This window comes from Sebastes umbrosus, chromosome 7, assembly GCF_015220745.1.
Source record: "Sebastes umbrosus isolate fSebUmb1 chromosome 7, fSebUmb1.pri, whole genome shotgun sequence".
Taxonomy (NCBI): Eukaryota; Metazoa; Chordata; class Actinopteri; order Perciformes; family Sebastidae; genus Sebastes; species Sebastes umbrosus.
Window position 1 is genome coordinate 10,901,079 of NC_051275.1, and position 20,422 is coordinate 10,921,500.

The 20,422-nt window shown below is 43.0% G+C and overlaps 1 protein-coding gene across 1 annotated transcript in view; it reads left to right on the forward strand.

Annotated features, from left to right (window-relative positions):
- The window catches only part of ulk2 (unc-51 like autophagy activating kinase 2), a 37,935-nt gene that overhangs the window by 14,215 nt on the left and 3,298 nt on the right, over positions 1-20,422 (forward strand). The window contains exons 4-26 of the mRNA XM_037774947.1: positions 2,679-2,711; positions 4,920-4,956; positions 6,531-6,704; positions 7,319-7,392; positions 7,526-7,627; positions 7,715-7,773; positions 8,172-8,254; positions 8,377-8,427; positions 8,532-8,623; positions 9,126-9,294; positions 10,122-10,179; positions 13,423-13,569; positions 14,963-15,108; positions 15,228-15,308; positions 16,082-16,350; positions 16,440-16,618; positions 17,206-17,315; positions 17,497-17,634; positions 17,766-18,007; positions 18,150-18,328; positions 18,465-18,583; positions 18,774-18,931; positions 19,117-19,252. Of these exons, the coding sequence (XP_037630875.1) occupies positions 2,679-2,711; positions 4,920-4,956; positions 6,531-6,704; positions 7,319-7,392; positions 7,526-7,627; positions 7,715-7,773; positions 8,172-8,254; positions 8,377-8,427; positions 8,532-8,623; positions 9,126-9,294; positions 10,122-10,179; positions 13,423-13,569; positions 14,963-15,108; positions 15,228-15,308; positions 16,082-16,350; positions 16,440-16,618; positions 17,206-17,315; positions 17,497-17,634; positions 17,766-18,007; positions 18,150-18,328; positions 18,465-18,583; positions 18,774-18,931; positions 19,117-19,252 (2,836 nt within the window). The remainder of the gene's footprint in view (positions 1-2,678; positions 2,712-4,919; positions 4,957-6,530; positions 6,705-7,318; positions 7,393-7,525; positions 7,628-7,714; positions 7,774-8,171; positions 8,255-8,376; positions 8,428-8,531; positions 8,624-9,125; positions 9,295-10,121; positions 10,180-13,422; positions 13,570-14,962; positions 15,109-15,227; positions 15,309-16,081; positions 16,351-16,439; positions 16,619-17,205; positions 17,316-17,496; positions 17,635-17,765; positions 18,008-18,149; positions 18,329-18,464; positions 18,584-18,773; positions 18,932-19,116; positions 19,253-20,422) is intronic.

Consider the following 20,422-nt stretch of genomic DNA (forward strand, 5'->3'; position numbering starts at 1 on the left):
CCCATGTAGTTACATAACCACTCCTGGAGCTGATATGTGACGCAATAACTGAACGACTAACCAGACACAGTGCTGATTTGGCCCACATGGACTCTTGGCAGTCCGGAGTATTTTTGTGCTGTCAGTTTTCATATCTCAGGATAATAAAATCCTTTCATCCTTCCGTCCAGCCCGCAGATTTGTATTCTTGCGAAACAGCTTCTAATGTTGCATGAGTGTGACAAGGTTATGATGACAGAGGGAGGGGGGGGTCTATATATATCATAGCTGTTTTGGAATATTTTATGCTGCAAGGGAATGTTTCTGAGCCCAGCCTTCACTTGGCTGAGAGCCATCAATGTCCGAAGTCCACCGATTTTTTTTTTTGTATTTCACATGTAGCCAATGTTTGAACAAGTACCTTCTAGAAAACATTTGTTCGTGTAAACAACAAGGAGTTGTCACTTTCATAACTGTGCTACTTCCTCTAAGCCCCCACCAACACAGGCTGCCCTATGTGCTGCTGTCACCACCTGCCTCTTGAAATTCATCTCACTTCTTAGCAATTAGGCAACAACCGCAGCAAGCCAGAGACAACAACATGCAAAAGTGCCAAAACACACACTGAATAACAAAATAAATGTTTCTCCAGGCAGCAGCTTTTCTTAGAAGTACTCCGTCTCTGCTATTTGTCAGTTTGCTCTGACGTTGGACTCAAATTTGTGATTGTGTAAGAATGTTCTCCAGTAACGATGACTAGTCATCACCAGCATCTACTTCTGTGTTTTTGGTGACACTTAACTCACCCCCTCTTCTCCAGATTGCGCTGCAGAATACATCCTCATTATGTAATCCCCACTTGGCCCCCCCTCCAACACACAAACATACAGTCAGAATGGATAATGGTGACCCATCCCCCTCCACCACCTGCCCCAAGAGGAGAAAACACTGTATAGGATTGGAAAAGACTGAGCTACTAACCAAGCAAACAAACAAGCCCATTACCCTGGGGTCACCCATCAGTTGACCTGCATGGTGGCACAGTGCTGTAGCTAGTGGTCAGACCACGGTCACCTATAGTATCTGTTTATATATTGAAGGCTGTGAAAAATACTGGATTACTTTTTGTTGTTGTGTTCCGCTGGCTAGAAATGCTAATGGATACGGAAGCTGATGCCAGACTCATCTGACTCTGATTCGTTCCGGTTCATTGTGTTTACAAGCAGTTTACTCCGCAAACAAAATGTGTACTTGCAATTATTTGTCTCTGTATGTTCTTTTATATTTTTTTTATTTTATTCTTATTTTAGTTTATATACCTCTTATTATTTCTTTCTCTTACTTTCTCTATTCATCTCTACTTATTTCTGTCCTTGTGGTGCTGCAACAACTGAATTTCCCCGCCGGGTTTCAATAGAGATTCGTCTTATGTATCTGTTGCTATATATCGTAGGCCCAAGCAATATGATCATTTTGATGCAATTAAACCACTGAGCCCATTAACTTGTACTGATCTACATTACCCAGCTTCTATTATGAGCAAGGTACAATATTTTATATAAATACCAGTAATACGTTTGATGATACCATAGTAATATGGTGATGTTATGTACAGGATGGTTTGTTATTTTGCTGTATTTTCATTGGCTCTGTAAAATAAATGTCCATATGTTGCTTGACTGGTTCACAAACTAGAATCACAGGCTTCTTTAAAAAAAACAAAAAAACAATTGGGTTGCAACAATTATTTTCCAATATTGATTTATCTGTTGATTATTATTGTTATTGTTGATTTATCGATATATATATAGTGAAAAGTTGTGAATAATGGCCATTATGGTTTCCCAGAGTCTAAGGTGGAATCTTCAAATTCCTTGTTTTATTCGTTCCAAACTTCAACAATATTCTGATCAATGTTCTTCAAATTAAAAATAGTTGCCGATTAATTTCATGTTAACCGACTACTAAACGTTTCAGCCCTAAAGTATATCCAATGTGACTTCCATTACGAGAAATGGAAGTATGAAAAGATAATAGATAGCTGCAGTAGGAAAGTTTTTTAAGAACCTAGGGAACTCTGGTACTTTACCTGCGTTTTGACGAGGTGAATATGGGTCTACAGTTAGTTACTTGGCCATCGTTTTTGGCCCCCAAAAAGTCCAGCGTTATTTAGTGTTCTTCCTGACAAGACAACATGACTGCTTGGTACCAATAGATTCTTTTCTATTGTCATACGATACCAGCATCTTTACTCTAGCTTTAAGACTGAACCCACTACAACCGCCGCATTGTTAAGAGGTTAATTGTTTATATAATAAAAGATCGATACTTGATGTCCGTGTAAACAATATTGCCACATAAAATATTGCGATACTATGCTGTATGGATTCTTTCTTCATTTCATTTTTTTTCTTTTCATGCTTCTTTTGCCAGTGTGTACTATGTCTATACAATGTATTATGTTGACTGTGAACATATATAACTTCAACTATTAGCTGTGTCATAAGCATTAGATAGCATTTATCATGAGTCAAAAATACATGTTCAGAGGTAGCATGCTTATCAAAAACAGCTGCACTGATGTTATGTACTGTGGATTTTTTTCTAGAGGCTGTTTTTTAATGGCTGTGTGGTTGACCTGATGACTGCTTCAGGATAAATGGCTTCTGTAACTGATCCTGTGTCTCCTTATCTTCCAGGAAACACCCAACTCCGTGTTCCTGGTCATGGAGGTCAGTATAGAAACGTCTGACTGTCTGGATATATTTGATGTGTCAGAGCTCATATCCTCTTCTCATGTGTTGTCACTCGTGTTTTCAGTGTACCTTGTTACTTACTCTAAAAAAGTAATTAGTTACTTAACAAGATTCTTTAATAAAATAACACGAGTGATGACATAAATCATGTAATGGTTTAACCCAAACACTGGCTGTCGGCATGCGTTCTGTGCTCCACTGCTGCCGTCCCCCTCCCTGTCAGTCTTTTCCTCTCTTGTTTTTATAGTTTCTCTCGGCCTCACCCTCTGCATCCTCCCCAACTTTCTCTGCACGTTTCGCAACACTCTCAGATGCCTGCAGGGTAGAAAACAAACCGTGACTGCACCGTGACTGCACCTTAAATTACTCACCGAAAGCACCCCCCCCCTGTTTTCTAGGAATCACATTCCCCGAAAGCCTTTGCCTAAAAACTTGTTTTGATTTATATTTAGACAGCTCTACAGTATACTCCATCAATAATCTTTTGGAATCTTGGATCAGCTGTCATAGGACTAGGTTACATTAATTTACAACACTGTTTTTCATTTTTTTATGGTTATATTTTCCATTTTCAGCTAATGGTTTAGGGGATATTGAAGGGGGGCATGTCCTTGCTGCACGTTGAAGCATGGACCTCAGTCTGGCTAAATCAATGTCCCTGCCTCATGTTTTGCTTAGCAGGAAAAAGCTAGTCTTACTCAAACGTTGGTGGAAGTATCAGATGAAAGTGTTCTGAAGAGATGAGTGCACTGAGCCAGGTGTGATCCCTACTGTATGAAGACAATGCTGTGCCCTTTGAACACTCAGTCTGGAGGGTAAAAAAACACAATTCATTTGTTGGAGCAATGTTTGAAGGGACAGAGATGTTTATCTTGCAACATTTAGTGCAGCATTATGCCAACATACAGTAAGTAACAAGCATAGTTTGAATAGGGCTCAGATAACTTGCATCATGTTGCCATGCTGTATGGCTCACTTACCAGCCATACAGCATTGCAACATGATGGATAGCTAACTGCATACCTCTTCTGTAGTCTGACTCTGGCTGTATTCGAAACCGCCTACTACATACTACTGAGGAACACAGTATGCAGTATACAGTATACAGTATATTACTGCATACTACTGAGGAACGCAGTATACAGTATGTACTGCATACTGCGTTCCTCAGTAGTATGCAGAATGCTAGCAAAGCGATGTATTTGCAGTATGCTAGACCAGGCTTTAGCCTTTAAACCAGCTCTTAAATCACTGGACGACAAAAAGAACTCATACCACTATTACAATATTATTGAAAAATACAACTTAGATTTTGTTGTTTATGTTGGTTTACTTTATACGATACTGCAGGTTTAAACTATTTATTCTAACAGCTCATAGTGAAGTGAGACAAACAGGATCATCAACGAGGGGAGACGGGAAATGTAAAATATTGATCCACAACATTTACTTAAACTTTGTACACCAATTCCTCTCCCTGTGTTACCTTGAATTTATAAAGAAAACTTGTTGTCACACGCCTCTACAGTGAACAGAGAATCAAAAAACAGAAAAAAGTCTCGATAAATTGAAGTAAATGGGGGGCCGCGTTTAACAACACCAAAACTATATCAAAACATCCGTTTACAAACTCTCACACAACTCCTGCAGTTTAATCCAAGTCTCATTTATCCAGTCGTATGCTCACTACTTCCCAAGTTTGAAAATGATGTAAATAAGCTGTGGCAGTCACCAGATTTCAGCCTAATTGAACACCTATGGATGATGAGTGAAGTATTAGACGGCGCTCTCCACCACCACCACCATCATCAAAACACTAAATGAGGTCATATGTTTTGGAAGGATCCTGTTCATCCCTCTAGTAGAGCCCAGAGAATCTGTGCGAAGGAATACTGTAGCCCATGGTGGGCTTTATGTTGCTGTTACACTGAGGATTCCTATGCAGCGGAAGTGGACGATGACTTTATTCAGTCTTGCTTGTCTTTGCTTATCCATTCACTTTCTTTTAACCTACCACACCACCCCTGTCTGTCTGTTCTTGCAGTCCCTCTTGAGAACTAACTGCTCTCTAGCAGAGGTTGTCGGCGTACATATGCACGCATAATACCAAGATGTGCTTCACAGCTTGACATCGTTGAACCTGAATTTAGTTTTTGCTGATAGTGATTGTTTGTCTCCCGACAGTACTGTAATGGAGGTGATCTCGCCGACTATCTGCAAGGTAAGCATCACACTAATCTGTCCGCCAAACACACATGCAGATTGTTGTTCATCAAAACAAAGTTATTAATGCTGCAGAGGAGCAAAAGCTGTGTGACTGCAGCTATGATGAGTGTAGGTGTGGGAATGTGTGCATTTGTGTGATGGATAGTTTGTGGGATAATGTAACTCTGTATCATGGGGGGGATGTTAAAGATTGTGTGTATTTGTGTTTTCTATGTGGGGGATGTGCGTGTGGGAACCACTACAGCTTTGTACAAAGGGTTCCTTCTCTATTTCAGAGCCAGTCAGCACAGTGTTTATGCCTCTGTGATAGTTTATAACAAAGGTCAGCATTTCTGGTCGTAGAGCAACAAGTCGGCTTAAGCTGAAATTATACATAATGGACAGTGAAAGTGATCTTTGGAAGTTTTATTTTGCATGTTTCTGAACCCAATGTCCTCTCCAGCATTTGAGTTTCAGAAGGGTGAACTCACCCCATTTGACAAAGACGTTCTAAAGAGAGTCAATAAGTAACTCATAATGTGTTGTTATAGTTGCTGCGAATAGCTTCATAGAGTTAAAGTCAGGTCAGCTTCTGGAATCTCAAATCCCTCCAATTGAATGGCAGTGTGTCAATACATCTGTTAGATAACCACAGGTGTTTACACCTCTGTTCCATAAAAACACTGATTGTGTTGCTGGAACAGCTCCCTTATCACTGTTCTTTTGTATAATGTCCCTGCCCCATGTCCAAATTTGCAGTTTATAGAATGGGTCACGGTCGGACCCGTCGATGACGGGGTGGTCAGGCCAGGAGTCTCTGCTTGAGTAACGCTGGTGTTGTGAAATAAAAGCTGTGGGCTCATTGTGTGGTGATCCGACTGAACTTATTAGTCATTGTGACTGTGGTCTCATCGGTTGAGGGCTTCTGTGTTCACTTACAGTACATGTTTCACCAAGTCTGTGAACAATACGTAGGTAACGACCATCTACTGCTGAATTCACTAGTGAATGATTCTACTACTTGTTAGAAGTTGGTCCACTGTGGTGGGCAGAGAGCAGCAAACCCCTAAATCCTAGATTAATGTTGATAAGCTTACTGGTTTGATCTATGCCTACACTGTAATCACAATTGCTCGAAAGAGAGACGGAGAGAGGAATCCTCTTAGTCTCACATCGGATTAGACTTATTTCACTACCACCAGGGAATAGGACTTTCACCGCCTCAATTTACAATATTTACCTCAGGTTTATTGATATAATATGATAATTATTAGCTTTCAAGTGAAGTTGATAAGCAGTTTTTGCGTGAGTGTTGGTTGAAGCATGTTTTTTTTTAATTATATTCAATTTTGACTCTTCATCATGTGAGTGCAAACCAAGGAAACTAGTCATTAATTCATTAGGGCAGCAGGAAGCACCTGAATGAGAATAGGTCAGCCTTAAGACAGTTATCCAGGAAAACAATTGGCTAGAAGGTGCATCTTAATGAGCAGACTTGCTTAAAGGTGCCCTGTGGAGTTTACTTGTCAACAAACAAAAGTAAATTGTTTACATTCAGTTCTAATCATTTCTTTATCTCCTCTTCTTTAGCAAAGGGGACACTGAGAGAAGACACACTGAGGGTTTTCCTCCAGCAGATTTCTGCTGCCATGCGCATCCTCAACAGCAAAGGAATCATCCACCGTGATCTGAAACCACAGAACATCCTGCTGTCGTACGTGGGTCGCAAGAAGTCCAGCATCAGCGGCATCCGCATCAAAATAGGTGAAAAGAAAGTCCTTTATTGAACTAAATTGTTGTACATACTAGATTTAATATCAGTATGCTTATGCATCTAGTGTCTTGCAGTGACCCATATGTAGTGTTTCCCACCTTTTGATCAAGCCGTAACTGTGTCAGAGGGCTGAAATAAAAACAACAAAGAGCAGCTATTGAATCCAAATTATAGTTGCAATAAAAACAGTTTCTTAAAAGTCATGCTGCCTTTAGTTGGTCCAACTTTTGAATTCAAAAGCCAAATATTATAAATAAGCAGAATGAGAGACAAAAAGTGCACTAGGTATGGAAGAGATCATTTTATTTTCCAAACCTTTTCCGTGTACATAATCTTGACTATCAAACAAATAGCTACTATGCTATCCACACTCAAAACATCTTATTGTGGCAACTAGAGTATTGTAATGAATGCATTTCTGACAACACTCATTTTCTATCATTGTCTTAGCTCGGTTTTGAGTGCTAGACAATATTATGCGTGTGTTACTGTTCCCAGTGTTTGTCTCCCAGACATTCTCCAGAGTCCAACAATAGTGGTTTGTGTTACCAGTAATAATAGCACATGTGTACTGACTGGCTGGTTTCATGCTTCTATTCTGCAGCTGACTTTGGCTTTGCACGGTACCTCCAGAGCAACATGATGGCAGCCACACTATGTGGGTCACCCATGTACATGGTAAGTGTGTTTTACTGTACATGTTTTGTGTGTGTCTAGAATTGCAGCTTAGGTCAGCCGTTTTAAAATAACCTGTCAGCTTCATAGCAGTGTGTTGCATAACTCTCATGGCTCTTTACCCTTCCTCCCTCAGGCCCCAGAGGTCATCATGTCCCAGAACTACGATGCCAAGGCCGACCTGTGGAGCATAGGGACGGTCATTTACCAGTGTCTGGTCGGCAAGCCACCGTTCCAGGTTAATACAATGCACAACAAACACGCACAATTGTGTTTGTAGATGTGTGTGTGTCTGTGCATCTAATCTCTCTATATATATTTTCAGGCCAATAGTCCCCAAGACCTGAGGATGTTCTATGAGAAGAACAAGAACCTACAACCTATGTAAGTTACAAACTCTCTTCTCTTTTGCTTTAACGCTCCTCTTACAGTGTGTGATTTGGGCTATCCCACATGAAAGGTGACAATTGTGAGAAAAAATTGTGGTGCAATCTTTAAGACCAGTGCAGCAGGATGACATGGTTCTGCTTGCATGTGTTGTATTGATGATTGTAGACTCTGAGTCTCGTTTCTCGTTACACCGTAGACCTACAGTTCACCATGCATCCATAGCATCATCTGACATGCCTCAAAATGAATGTTGTACGGTCTCGCTCAGATTGTGACCAAGCCTTTATTAGATCCATCTCGCGCAGTGTGACGTGCAATGAACTTGTAATATAGTTGTTTTTGCACCCCACAAGAAAACAAGGTATTAATGTTCCCATGCTCTCTTTACCCAGCATCCCACGGGAGACATCCCAACAACTTGGCCACCTTCTGCTTGGGCTGCTGCAGAGGAATCAGAAAGACAGGATGGACTTTGGTCAGTGGTAACAATAGTAGCAATGTCTTTAAACATCGAATGATAAATGTATTGTTCAGGTTTGGTTGATACATATTCTGATTCTCTGAACTGCTGTGTCCCTCTAACCCCTCACTCTACAGACGCATTCTTTAGCCATCCTTTCCTGGAGCCGTCACCCACCATTAAAAAATGTGAGCACAAAGGTCACATTCCCAAGCAAGATAACTTACTGTACTACACTTTCACATCCTTCAACTTGAAACCATGATTAATGGTCTATATTTATTCCCCTCAGCGTGTCCGGTGCCGGTCCCCAGCGCCTCCAACGCGACAGTGACGGACAGCTCCTGTGGTAGCTCCCCATGCATCCGCTACAACTCCCCTCCTGTGAGTCTGATATTACTTTATAAATCCTCAATCAAAGGGGATTACACTTACACTGTGACAAAAGTAATAAGATGTTAGCCATTCCTCCCTGTTGTGCTCATATTGTGCCTGCTTGCTTCTCTCAGTGCAAACAGGTCCTGACAAGTGAAACATGGTGTCCAAAAAGGGAAAATAAATGGACCCTTCATAAACCCACTTTACCCCTTTACTCATGTTCTACTATTATAAATACTGCTAGTTTAATCATTGTAGCTACTACTACTAATAAATCCACTGTTAGTTATAATAATCTCTTTGCACAGTAGCACATCTCTTCTCACAGAGGCAGTGGGAACGCAGGGCGAGTTAATTTCCCAAGACGTCAGTGTTCTCTGTAACAACGTGATTACATTAGTTTGACAGTTAGCACTGCCCTGCCTGGAAGCCTTAATTGCATCATTCAGGAGGCACACTACAACTTAATCCTCTTTCTCTACCGCTCCCTTTCTTTCTGAACACACAGTCTCTCCCGGACATGCAGACACTAGCAGAAGATGGTCTGTCATCCCCTCCGCTCGGTCCGCCCAACTTCCTGCAGCTGTCCAAAGAGTCTGCAGGAAGCACCAGCAGTAAGAACTCGTCGAGTGACACTGACGACTTTGTCCTGGTGCCTCACCTCTCTACTGACAGCTGTAAGTGCCAACACACATCCTGTACTGTTGTATTTATCCCTGAATTCACTCCGGTGTAACTCACCTGATTATTTAAAAAGGAGATCAGCTCTTTGGCTTCCTTAACTTCTTTTGTGGAACATGCAGAAATATTTCCTCTAGGGCTGGGCTATATGGCAGAAACAGTTGATATCGATGTATAACAGTAATTTCTGTTTCATGTCGGCCTTTATGTAATGTTAGCGTTGCTTCTTTAAGGTTGTTGTGACAGTTAAACTGTTGATTTCTGTCCCAACACAGAAAAAGTTTCCTCAGAGGGAGCGCTCATGCCTCCCATATAACTTGTAAACCTTTGATAGCAAAACAATAGCATGTGGTGTGATTAGCTAACTCAACCAATTTTACTAGTTGGGCTGTCCAATCTTAAAATGCTTCCATATGGTCGATTAAAAATAGTTTTGTTTCTGTAATTTGATTGGTTTTTAGTACGTTGCCAAGTACAACACACATAGCACATGTCACCAAATCCACAGCCAGTAAATAAGACAGCTGCTAACCATTTCATGCTGTAATTGTAGACATCGGTGCACAAATGATAGATACACTGTGCACACGCTTACCCTCTTGACTGGTAAAATGAACCCTCATAGTCTGCACCTGCTCCAACACACACACACACACACACACATCCACCTGCTAGTCCTCCACTCAAACAATGAACAAAGCACAGAGCATTGGGAGTGGCATTTTTGAGTGGCATTTAATTACCTAATTACTGCTGATATATACGTCAGTAAAGCCTGTCGCACCTTCGTCATTCTTTTCTTTCCTTCTCCCTCCCTCCTCAGATGACCAGCCGATGGGAGCAGGTCGTCGGCCGTCCACTGAGTTCCTCATGTGTGCAGGGTGAGTTTGATGCTATCAACCAGATAGGTTTGGATATTGTACAGAAATACGAACGTCATCTCACACGATGTACGTGACAAAGAGCATGACTCATAGTGGATCCATGCTGAAAGCTATAAGCAAAGAAATGAAGTTCTTGAAAGAGAGATTACATCTCTACAGGAACCCTGATTCAATGAGCAAAAAAGCTGTTGGAGGCATTATTGCAAACACAAATGTAAAAGGTGTAGTGTGAAATACTCTTATTCGTTAGCTTAGCTTAGCATAAAGACTGGAAATGGCTAGTTTGGCTCCGTCCAAAGATAACAAAACCTGCCTACCAACACCTCTAAAATGAATCTGTACAAAAAATATAAGAACGTTGTGGTTATATGGGGGGGTCATCACCTTGCTGATGTTGCTAACTTTGATTGTGTATTTGGGTCATAAATTGGTGATATATAAAACTCCAAATGGCATTAAAGGGTCTGTAAAGCCGCTGTGAATGCTGCAGGTACTATATTATTTTTTAAATGTAGCCCAGCGTCACTAACTAAACAGACACAGTTCATGGAGTATAAAGTAGATGTTGACAAGAATCAGATTAGAAAATAGACTATCCAGTGGAAGTGTGACACACTGCTGTGAGTCAGATTCTGTTTCACACACAATCTTGAGTTCATGTGTTTGTGTGCAAACTCCCATCATCTATTCTTCATGTGTTTTTATGTCAACGAGGCCTCTTCGTTTCGTCCTTTCACTGTTTCTGCCTCTCTGGCCACCAGCAAAACACCACAGCTTTACACCACATATCACATACACTCACTGTCCTTTGGTCATTGGTGAATTCTTCTGCCCACCTCCTAATCTGCATGATGAGTGGGTTCTGAATCAGACGTTGAGCCAAACAACAAGGTGGTGCTGTGCTAAATAAAGCACCTGACCCACCGAAGGCTGTGCGATAAGAATAGACTTGCACACTCTTTAAATTTTGCCTGCAGTGACAAACTGAGTGTTATTAGTATGCCTCAGCTGTGTAGTGAAAGATCAAAACATGCTCACATGTACTGCAACCACATTCTGCTCTCAACGTGACAGCGTTTACTGACCTCTCTCTCTCTCTTCAGGGAAGCTTTGTTTCTTAATTCTCAATTTAGTTTGTCTTAAATCCAGTTTCAGATCAAATAATTATATACATACAGTACACCGATCAGCCATAACATTATGACCACCTGCCTAATATTGAGTAGGTCCCCCTTTTGCCGCCAAAACAGCCCTGACCCGTCGAGGCATGGACTGCTGCTTTTTAAGTTTTGTTGTTGCATTAAAAAGGGTTTACATTTCAATTGTAATTCCTGTTCATTTTGAAGTTTTTTTTTAGTTGTTGGTGTACAATTTATTATTTTAATAATAAATAACAATTCAGTAAATGTATATCTATGCATTTATTTGTTTGGAAAGCAATGTTAAGTGAAGACTTACACATAAAAGAATGATCCCTGACACCTCCACACAGTGAAGCATACAGCTTATTAATTAAACACTGGTATCGGATCGGTACTCTGTATCGGGCGATACCCAAAGCCCAGGTATCTTTTACTTTTTAAGCTTAGAGTAAAATGTAATTGTTAAATATGCGTATATATTGCCCCCTGAAACTTACAGAAACCCTGCTGCTGTCTGTCACTCTTTCACCCCCTCCCTGCTGTCAGACTCTTCTTTACACTTCTTCCATCTGCCTGCTTTCCTGTTTGCATGTCTAAACAGCCTCAAGCAAAACTGCTCTCCCCCGTCTCTGTTCCCTTTTTTTCATTGCACTCTGTCTTTGTTTTGTCTTTGCTGTTGTTCTGTCTCATCCTCCTCTAACCGTTGACTCCCTCCCTCTGCTGTTCTTTCAACCGCTTTCTCCATAGCAATAAATCTTTACTGCTCACGTGAGTTAGTTAACCATTGACACAGGAAGAACCAATTTTTAATTCATTACAGGAGTTGTCCCTTGCAATTTAGTAACAGAGCTCCTAAATCACAGCCTTGTTTATCCTCTGCGCCCCTGTGTGTCCTAAATTGATTGAAGTCGAGGGAGACGACCAGAGTGTGTGCTTGGACACATGGAGAGAAGAGCGGGATGTCTGGAGAGAGATGATCATTGTAAATAAAGCAAGAGATTAGAAGAAGGAGAAGAGAGAGGACGTCGTCAGCAAATGGGGAGGTCACTTTCAGATGTGCCAAATTATTTTTAAAAAGTGTCAGGAATTGTTTGATCCCATCCCCCTCTCCTAGGCTGCTTGGGTAAAAACCAGGTCAGTGGAGAGGCAACTGACTTTCAGATCCAGTCTCTCTCCTCCTTTAAAAAGCAGCTATTCACTGACCTACAAATTCCCTTTCTCTCTTTTTTAACAAGGAAACACAGACAGCGCACAACATTTCTCTCCATATTAAGCCTCGGCTAGGATCAATAAAGCTTTTAGCAACCTGGAGAAAAATAGAAAGCCTCGCTCGTGGATTACTGTATCAAACGTCTTCTCGATCGGTGTTAAGTGTGTGGAGAAGGACAGCAGGTGGTCAGGTTTATATCTCAGAATCCAACAAAACAACTTCTCTCTGGTATTTGTCTGTACTAGTCTTTGCCTCACGTGTCCTCCTCCTCTCTCCCTTTTAGACCCTCCCAGGCTTCACATCTTTACATAATACTGGTTTTTCCAACTGGTGCCACTCTCTAACACCCATTTCCTCCACTCCTCCTCTTTTTTTTCATATTCTATATGTAAGCAAAGGCCCTCTGTGGGTGACTCGGTCATGACTCTGTGTTCGAGAACATTTTGTCTCCTCTGGAATAACAAAAGAATGCAAATGAGCTGTGCCTCTTTGCACTTCCCCTCCTGTGTCTACTGAGCACACGTGCCATGGGCCGGCCCCGCCTCTAGCCCTGCCCCCGGCAGGATGAGCTTTTAGTTGATTGGTGCTGCCTTTGTGTTTACATGGAAGCCTGGCCCCCTTTTTCACCAACTCACTGCCCTCATGATCGGCCAGTCTAAACTTAAGTCTTCAACTCAACCTGCCTGTAAACAAAGAACACGAGGCTGTAGAAACAAAGTCCCTACACTTTAGACTTGCTCTGCTATTACACAAGCTGTAGCCTTTTTGGAGATTTAATGTTATTATGGGTGTTGACACCACTGAAGATGTCCTGCAGTTATGGAAGCAGCAGCAGCAGCCTCGAGCGGACTGGCTAACTGCCCATGTCTCCCCGTTCTTTCCCTCCAGGCAGCCGCAGCCTACCCCGGGACAGACCCCCATCAGCCCACGGGCTGAGACCACCCCGATCCCTGTTCCCACCCAGATCCGCAACTACCAGCGCATCAAGCAGAACCTCTCCAGCAGCCCGACGACCACACTGTACAGCTCCCCCAGGTAAGAGTCACCTCTGCTGGGTCTGAGGGGGAAGGAAGTACCCTTTGTGCTGGATGTTTCTAACTTAATGCTGCGTAATATGTACCTTTTTAGTGATCAGTAATGAAACACCTGGAATGGGCACCTGTTTGTCGATATCAGCTTATGACTAATGTTTTACTCATCATTTGGGTGTGAACTTTGTGGCCAACTGTTGACAACTCTTTCATCAGCCATAAAGTTTCACTCAAGTTACATCAGATACAGTGACTGCCTGCTGTTTATGGCTTCTCAAGCTGTTGCTGGGGGGGGTTTGTTGGTGGTTTTAAGTGAAGACAAAGCAGATAGGAGGGCAAAGGAAGAAAGAAGGGTGGCACCTTGTTACATATGGAGATTAGTTCTGTTGTTCCTATTTACAGTCTATTGTCTGAAAAGGAGAACACAAGGGGTGCTGTAGACTTTAATCAGCTCTATTGTATTGCTAATGTGTTTGTTGTTTAAAAGTTTTATTGTGTTCATCTGGTGGTTTGCTTACATCTGCTGGTTTGATCCTGGAGGACAGGTACTGTCCCTCTCACCACTCCCCCCCCCCCCCTTAGCTATGCGTCTTTGTTCAGCTGTCCCACTCTCCAGCCGTCCTGTCACGTCAGTCCGTTCAGGGAGGATTAGAGCTCGGACACTCTGTCCCTTTGACCTATCAGTGGCCCTTCTTAATGTGTTGGTATTGTTATTCTCAATTGAGGGAGCAAAAAACAACAAAACTTGCTAGCCAGTGTTAACTAACGTAATAAATAATAATCCAGTTCTCTTAATACATCCATGGTCAACACACACACTAAAGCTGGGGCGCACAAAATCTGTGCAAGCAACAATATATCTGTGTGCAAGCATACAGTCTGAGCAGAAGCAGAGCAAATCCAAGCGCAAGCATGGGCTATTTGAGTGTGAGGACAGGGTTTTGAGGGAAAGCATTACAAAATGTGAACGTGAAATCAATCAGCCATGCTCTCAAATTGAAAGATCACACTCTTGAATAAAGATGGGAAAAAAGCCTCATACAAATGCTGCCACACATGCTTTGTTTCTGTGTGTTGAGGTCTTGTACAGGACTTGCAGCAGTAATGGCTTGTCTCAGCAGCCAAACCAGTATTACTGACTGGCTAAACTGGCTGAAATGAGCCAAGGGGAGAAGAAAGAAGTCACCTGAGAGAGAGTAGTTAAATACCTGAGTCCTTGATGAACCCAAGAGTTGTATTCATGTACTTATGTATAAATTACTCTTTGAATTAGTCCAGAGTTGATTGAGAAGGAGCGTTTTCCTCATGGCTCTGAAAACGGAATGAATTTTACTTGCACTTGGGATAGTCTATGTACATACTTTATGTTTTTTATGATGTGTGTTTGTATTTTCTAGGTCTGGCACAGTGAGGCGATCCAACACTAGTCCTATGGGGTTTCCCAAGGTGGGCTCGGGTTCCCCCAGCTCTGCAGACGTCCCTCAGACTGTAGGCCGACGTCTCTCCATTGGCAGCTCCCGGCCCTACTCCCCGTCACCTCTTGGTAAGGACACGTCCAGACATGTCTCCAAGCACAGCAGCTTTTTAATAACCCCTTCCAGACATGAGTTGGACTTGTCCAGAAGCTTTCAATAAAAATAATAACGATGTTTGTGTTTACAGTGGGAACCATCCCGGAGCAGCTGGGTCACTGCTGCTGTCACCTGCAGAACCATGAGCCTCGTAGCCGCAGCTCCTCTGGAGGTCAGTTCACAAGGCAACACATCAGCTGTCCTGGTCATTTGGTTAACCCACATCTAACTGTGCCAGCTTGTTCACTTAGATAGGATTCAACTTATACGGTCCTGTGGGGAATGTGGGTTGTTGAAACAGCAAATGGTGATCAGTTAAAATTAAAGAGAAATGGAGCATAAATTGGAACAAACGCAGGGTATTAAAGCACCCTGAAATAATAGTTTCAAAGCTGGAGTGCGTAAGATGTATCACATGGATGCAAAGAAGCAAATTGTAGGTTACAGTTTGCAAAAAAAAATTTAATTACACACTGATAGGACGCACTGACATTTACATTTTGCAGTAAGGAGTTGTTGTTTTGATTCCCTCCTGTGTGTCGTCGCATGAATCACCACGAGTCATGGTATTTTTAAAAGTCTATATTGACACTGCTGACGTCTTACAACTTCTTCACTGTTTGTGTAACGAGGTTTGCTGTCATGGTGACCATTTTATTAAAAGAGGGAAGCTACAGTTAGCTGTCGGAAATGAGGCCTCAGCCAGACAACAGTACTTTGTGCCCTATTTGAAAAGTCATACAAACAAGCAGATTTTATGACCATGTCTCTGTGGAAAGTCTCAGGGCTAATGTACTTTCACTGGTTGGGTAGAAACTGTGTGACGGAGCTCATTAGAGTGTCACCAGTCCCTCAATACTGTACAGGTTGCTTATTATACTACTACATACTATATGGAACATTAACCTGTACTGAACTCTAATCTTGTCCCTCTGCCTTCTCTAGGTTCCCCCGTCCCATCCTCTCAGCTCTTGGGGGCTCGGCTCCAGAGTGCCCCCACACTCACCGAGGTCTACCAGACCAGGCAGAAACTCCACAAGCAGTTATCAGACCCCGTTCAGCCCTCCTCCTCCTCCTCCTGCAGTCATTCTCCTCAGCTCGGCCGACCGGCCAACCTCGGCTCATCCCCCACCAAGCTCCTGGGCTCCTCCCCCCGCATGCACGACTGGCTGCAGAAGTCCCCGCTGCCCACCATCATTGGCTCCCCGACTAAGGTGAGTGCAGGTGTTATCAAGTGTGCAGATGATCAATACCAAATAAACTAAAATATAAGTTGTTTAAGTTTCATTTTTTTCCCATTCAGACCATTTCGGCGCCGTTCAAGATTCCCAAAACGCAGGCGTCCTGTAACTTGATGGCGCTGGCGGACAGCCCCGTGCCCACTAAGACGTTGGCAGATGCCCGGGATATCTGTGCCCACCACTGCAGCCCGTACCTCACCGGACGCCCAGCTGCCCCTGAGGCCAGCAGGACCTTCGGCAGGTAGGACTTTTGCATCCATCTCAGCTTCCACCTTCAGTAATGTTACTCTGATAGATTAGTGATGGCTATCAGGTCTGGTCTAGTCATTATACTCAGTTTTTACAGTACAGTTTTATCAGTAGTACACTCATGTAGGGACAGAATGAAAAGTAATGTGACACTTTGGACTTGACACAAGAGTTCCTGGAAATGTCATTTTATTTACTTACTTACTTTATTTATTTTGCTGCGTATAAATGGAGCCTTTTAGTTCCACACCGGCTCAATTTAGTCTCAGATGCATTTCTATGCAGGCAAAACACATTTCTGGGTCTATCATTGAATGCTTCTAAATTGTTGTACTTTCTTGGCATAAAGAATGAAGACATTTGTAGAAACCAAATGTGCTCATTTCCAGGTTTTGATAAGTTTCAGACCCTTGATACGTCACTCATGTCATGTATATTTACTTGTGTTTAGGGGAAAGGGCACTAGCTTAGTGCACCGCTTTGTATTACTTTGACCCCCACGTCCATTCTCTACCATGTGACATCACTCTGTCTGCTGCTTGACGTTGTGCTGACGACGTTATCCGTGTTTCCCTGCAGGTCTGTTAGTACAGGTCGTCTGTCTGAGCAGCCAATCAGAATCAATCTGGGTGGACAGGCCTATCAGGGCAGCAATGACAGCTTGAACACAGAGCGACCTATGGACACAGGTATGAGTGCACTGCTGCACACACAGTTTACCACAGGTTGCCCTACTTCAGTCATTTAGTAAATATATGGAATTAGTAATGTCTTGTCTGTATTCTGACTAAACATACAGTCAGAATGATTCTGTTACTTGATAGTGTATGACAGAGAATGAAAACAATTGAATTTCCTTTCTTCTCAAAGCCCCTGCAGGTCCCAGTGGGCTGGTCCAGGTCGGGTCAGGGAGTCCTCGTACTGTCCTTTTCACCGTGGGTTCCCCGCCCAATAGCAGCACTCCTCCTACCTGCAGCCACCTGGGCACACGACCACGCACCACCTCAGGTAAGGACCCTTACCCTGAGCTGAGCTAGCATGCGAGCAAATAAGCTATTAACAGTTAGAAGCAGGAAGGCTTGAGAGGTGTTGTATTGATCTCACGTTCCTCCGCTCTCCCCTCCTCGTCCTTCTCTCAGTGGGCTCCAACAGTTCGGCCGGCTCCCTGTGCTCCACCAGCGGGCGGGTCTATGTCGGATCTCCTCCAGGCATGGCCTTGGGCACCTCGCCTCCGGCAGGCTTTGGGGGCGGGCAGGTAGTCCCTGGGAATGAGGGGGCACCCAGCAGCCTGCGTTATGTCCCCTATGGGACCTCCCCTCCCAGCTTGGAGGGATTCATCACATTCGAAGCCCCGGAGCTGCCTGAGGAGACCCTCATGGAGGTGAGGGGGTGTGAGGTCAAATGTTTGGTGTCTATTTCTCATCACTTAACAGGAAATTGGATCAATTAGACAACTGCAAGACTCACTGGTATCCTCTTTTACTCTTCTTTTGTGTTTTACATGTAATCTTTGTCTGTTCCAGCGTGAGCATACAGACACTCTGATGCACCTACGGATGATGCTTTCATTCACCGACTGCGTCCTGGAGATGGCGGCAGTGCGAGCTGGAGGGACAGAGCTTGGCTTGTCGGCCGCCTCACTCTACCCTCCCCAGGACAGTGTGGTTGTGGACCAGATCAGCCAGCTCAGCAAAGAGTGGGGGTAAGGAATGACTCAAGTCTAGCCTGACTCTCTGATAATCTCATTCAATCACTAATATCCTGCAGTCTGATGAGGCTCTTTGTTCTGTGGTGTTGCTGCAGTATTTTATATACCATACTTGTGCTGCCCCCTACAGGCAGGTGGAGCAGCTGGTGCTCTACATGAAGGCAGCTCAGCTCCTGGCTTCCTCTCTCCATATGGCCAAGGCTCAGATTAAATCAACTAAACTCAATCCTTCCAGTGCTGTCAAACAGGGTAAGGACATTTCTTTTCCCATTACTTGACTTAACCTTTGTCCACTGCATTAAACTGGAAACTGTGGGTGAGAGAAGAGGGCAGATCTGCTGTTCAGCCACTTCATCAGCAGGAGAAAGATGCTGTAGTCATGTAAAACTTACCTTGTGTCTATTTACAAATACTAATCGCTCTGTCTGTCTTCTCTCAGTGGTGAAGAGTCTGAATGAGCGTTACAAAAGCTGCATCTCCCTCTGCCGGCGGCTGACTGACAAACTCAACCACTTCTTCTCCGATAAGCAGCGCTTTGTGGACGAAATCAACAGCGTCACCGCAGAGAAGCTCATCTACAATCAGGCTGTGGAGATGGTGAGTGTCAGACACACACAGTACAGACACCAAGAATCTTTAGGGCTTAAAGAGACAACAGGACTGCAATCAGTCTGGTATCGATTCTCATCATTTCCACCAGGTTTTTCAAACGATATGTTCAGTAAAGTGCTATAATCTATACTGGTCAACCTAATGTGATGCTGTGTGTGTGTGTTTGTCAGGTTCAGTCAGCAGCTCTGGATGAGATGTTCAAGCAGACAGAAGATATAGCCTACCGCTACAGCAAGGCCGCCATGCTGCTGGACGGCCTGTCCAAGATCCTACAGGACCCCACTGACATTGAGAACGTGGTCAAGTGTGAGTACAAACTCTGAGAGACACACACACACACACACACACACACACACACACACAGTCCTACACTTTGGGCCTTATGCAGGAACCGCTTGCTTCAGAACAGATTTGGTCTTAAGTGGCATGTACGAATGATTTCAGAGAATTTGCAGCATTCACCATCGTTCTCGTACTCAAGAGTTTCCCCTTATTGGGTGCAAAGTAAAATTCCAGACCTGACTTTCAAGTCATGTACAGATCCGACTTTTTCAACATGGGGAAGACACTTGTTGGACTTAAAAATTGGAATGCCTTCATCTGAATAAATGTGGAGTTTAAATAAGTTATAGAAATTAAAAGCCTTTAATTTGTTTGTTAAGGAACCACATCGCTTCACTTTGCAAGGTTGGATCAACCTCATCACACTTATACCACCGTTAAACACTGCGGTAACGTGAGCCGCCGAGTACAGAATATCTTATATTTTAGCAAACTCTCAGTCCGTCATCCGTTCTCATCTGTTTATCCGGGCCGGGTGGCGGGGGGGCAGCAGGCTAACTCCCCAGCTAACTCTAAGGAAATCATTCACCATAATCTGTTATTTTATGTACCGTTTCTGTGTTGTTCTCCCTTCACACTGAAACAATGACAGTTAAGTGTCAGTAACCATGGTAACGCAGTGTGTTTAGAGTAACATTTTCTCAGCAGTTGGTTTTTAGTATTAGACACGCCTTTGTGTATTCAAAGTGAAATAGTTTGTCTCTAGTACTGTCCCGTAACTTCTATAATAGTAGTATTTATGTATTATTTACTTGTGTTCATAAAACGACACAGAAAGAACATGAAAGAAAATATGTATATGCATCTTTCAGGACCTTTGCCTCGCTCAGAGGTCATCCATACCATAATAACACCACTTTAGGAGCAACGAAATTCAGACAGTGGCTGGCGTTACCACAGTTTTGCATTCCACTGTATTTCTGAGTTTTTTTCTCGTAAATTTATGATTTTTTTTGTGTAAATTTGCCACTTTAATCTTCGAGAGTATTCACGTTTTTTTTCTCTGAATATTACCCCCCTCTATATTTTTTTTCTTTACCTAAATGGCCCTAAAACGCCGTCATATCTTTATGTTATGATGTTATGTTTTTGTCTGCAGATTTATGACAGCAGGACTTGAAGCTCTGCAGTGTG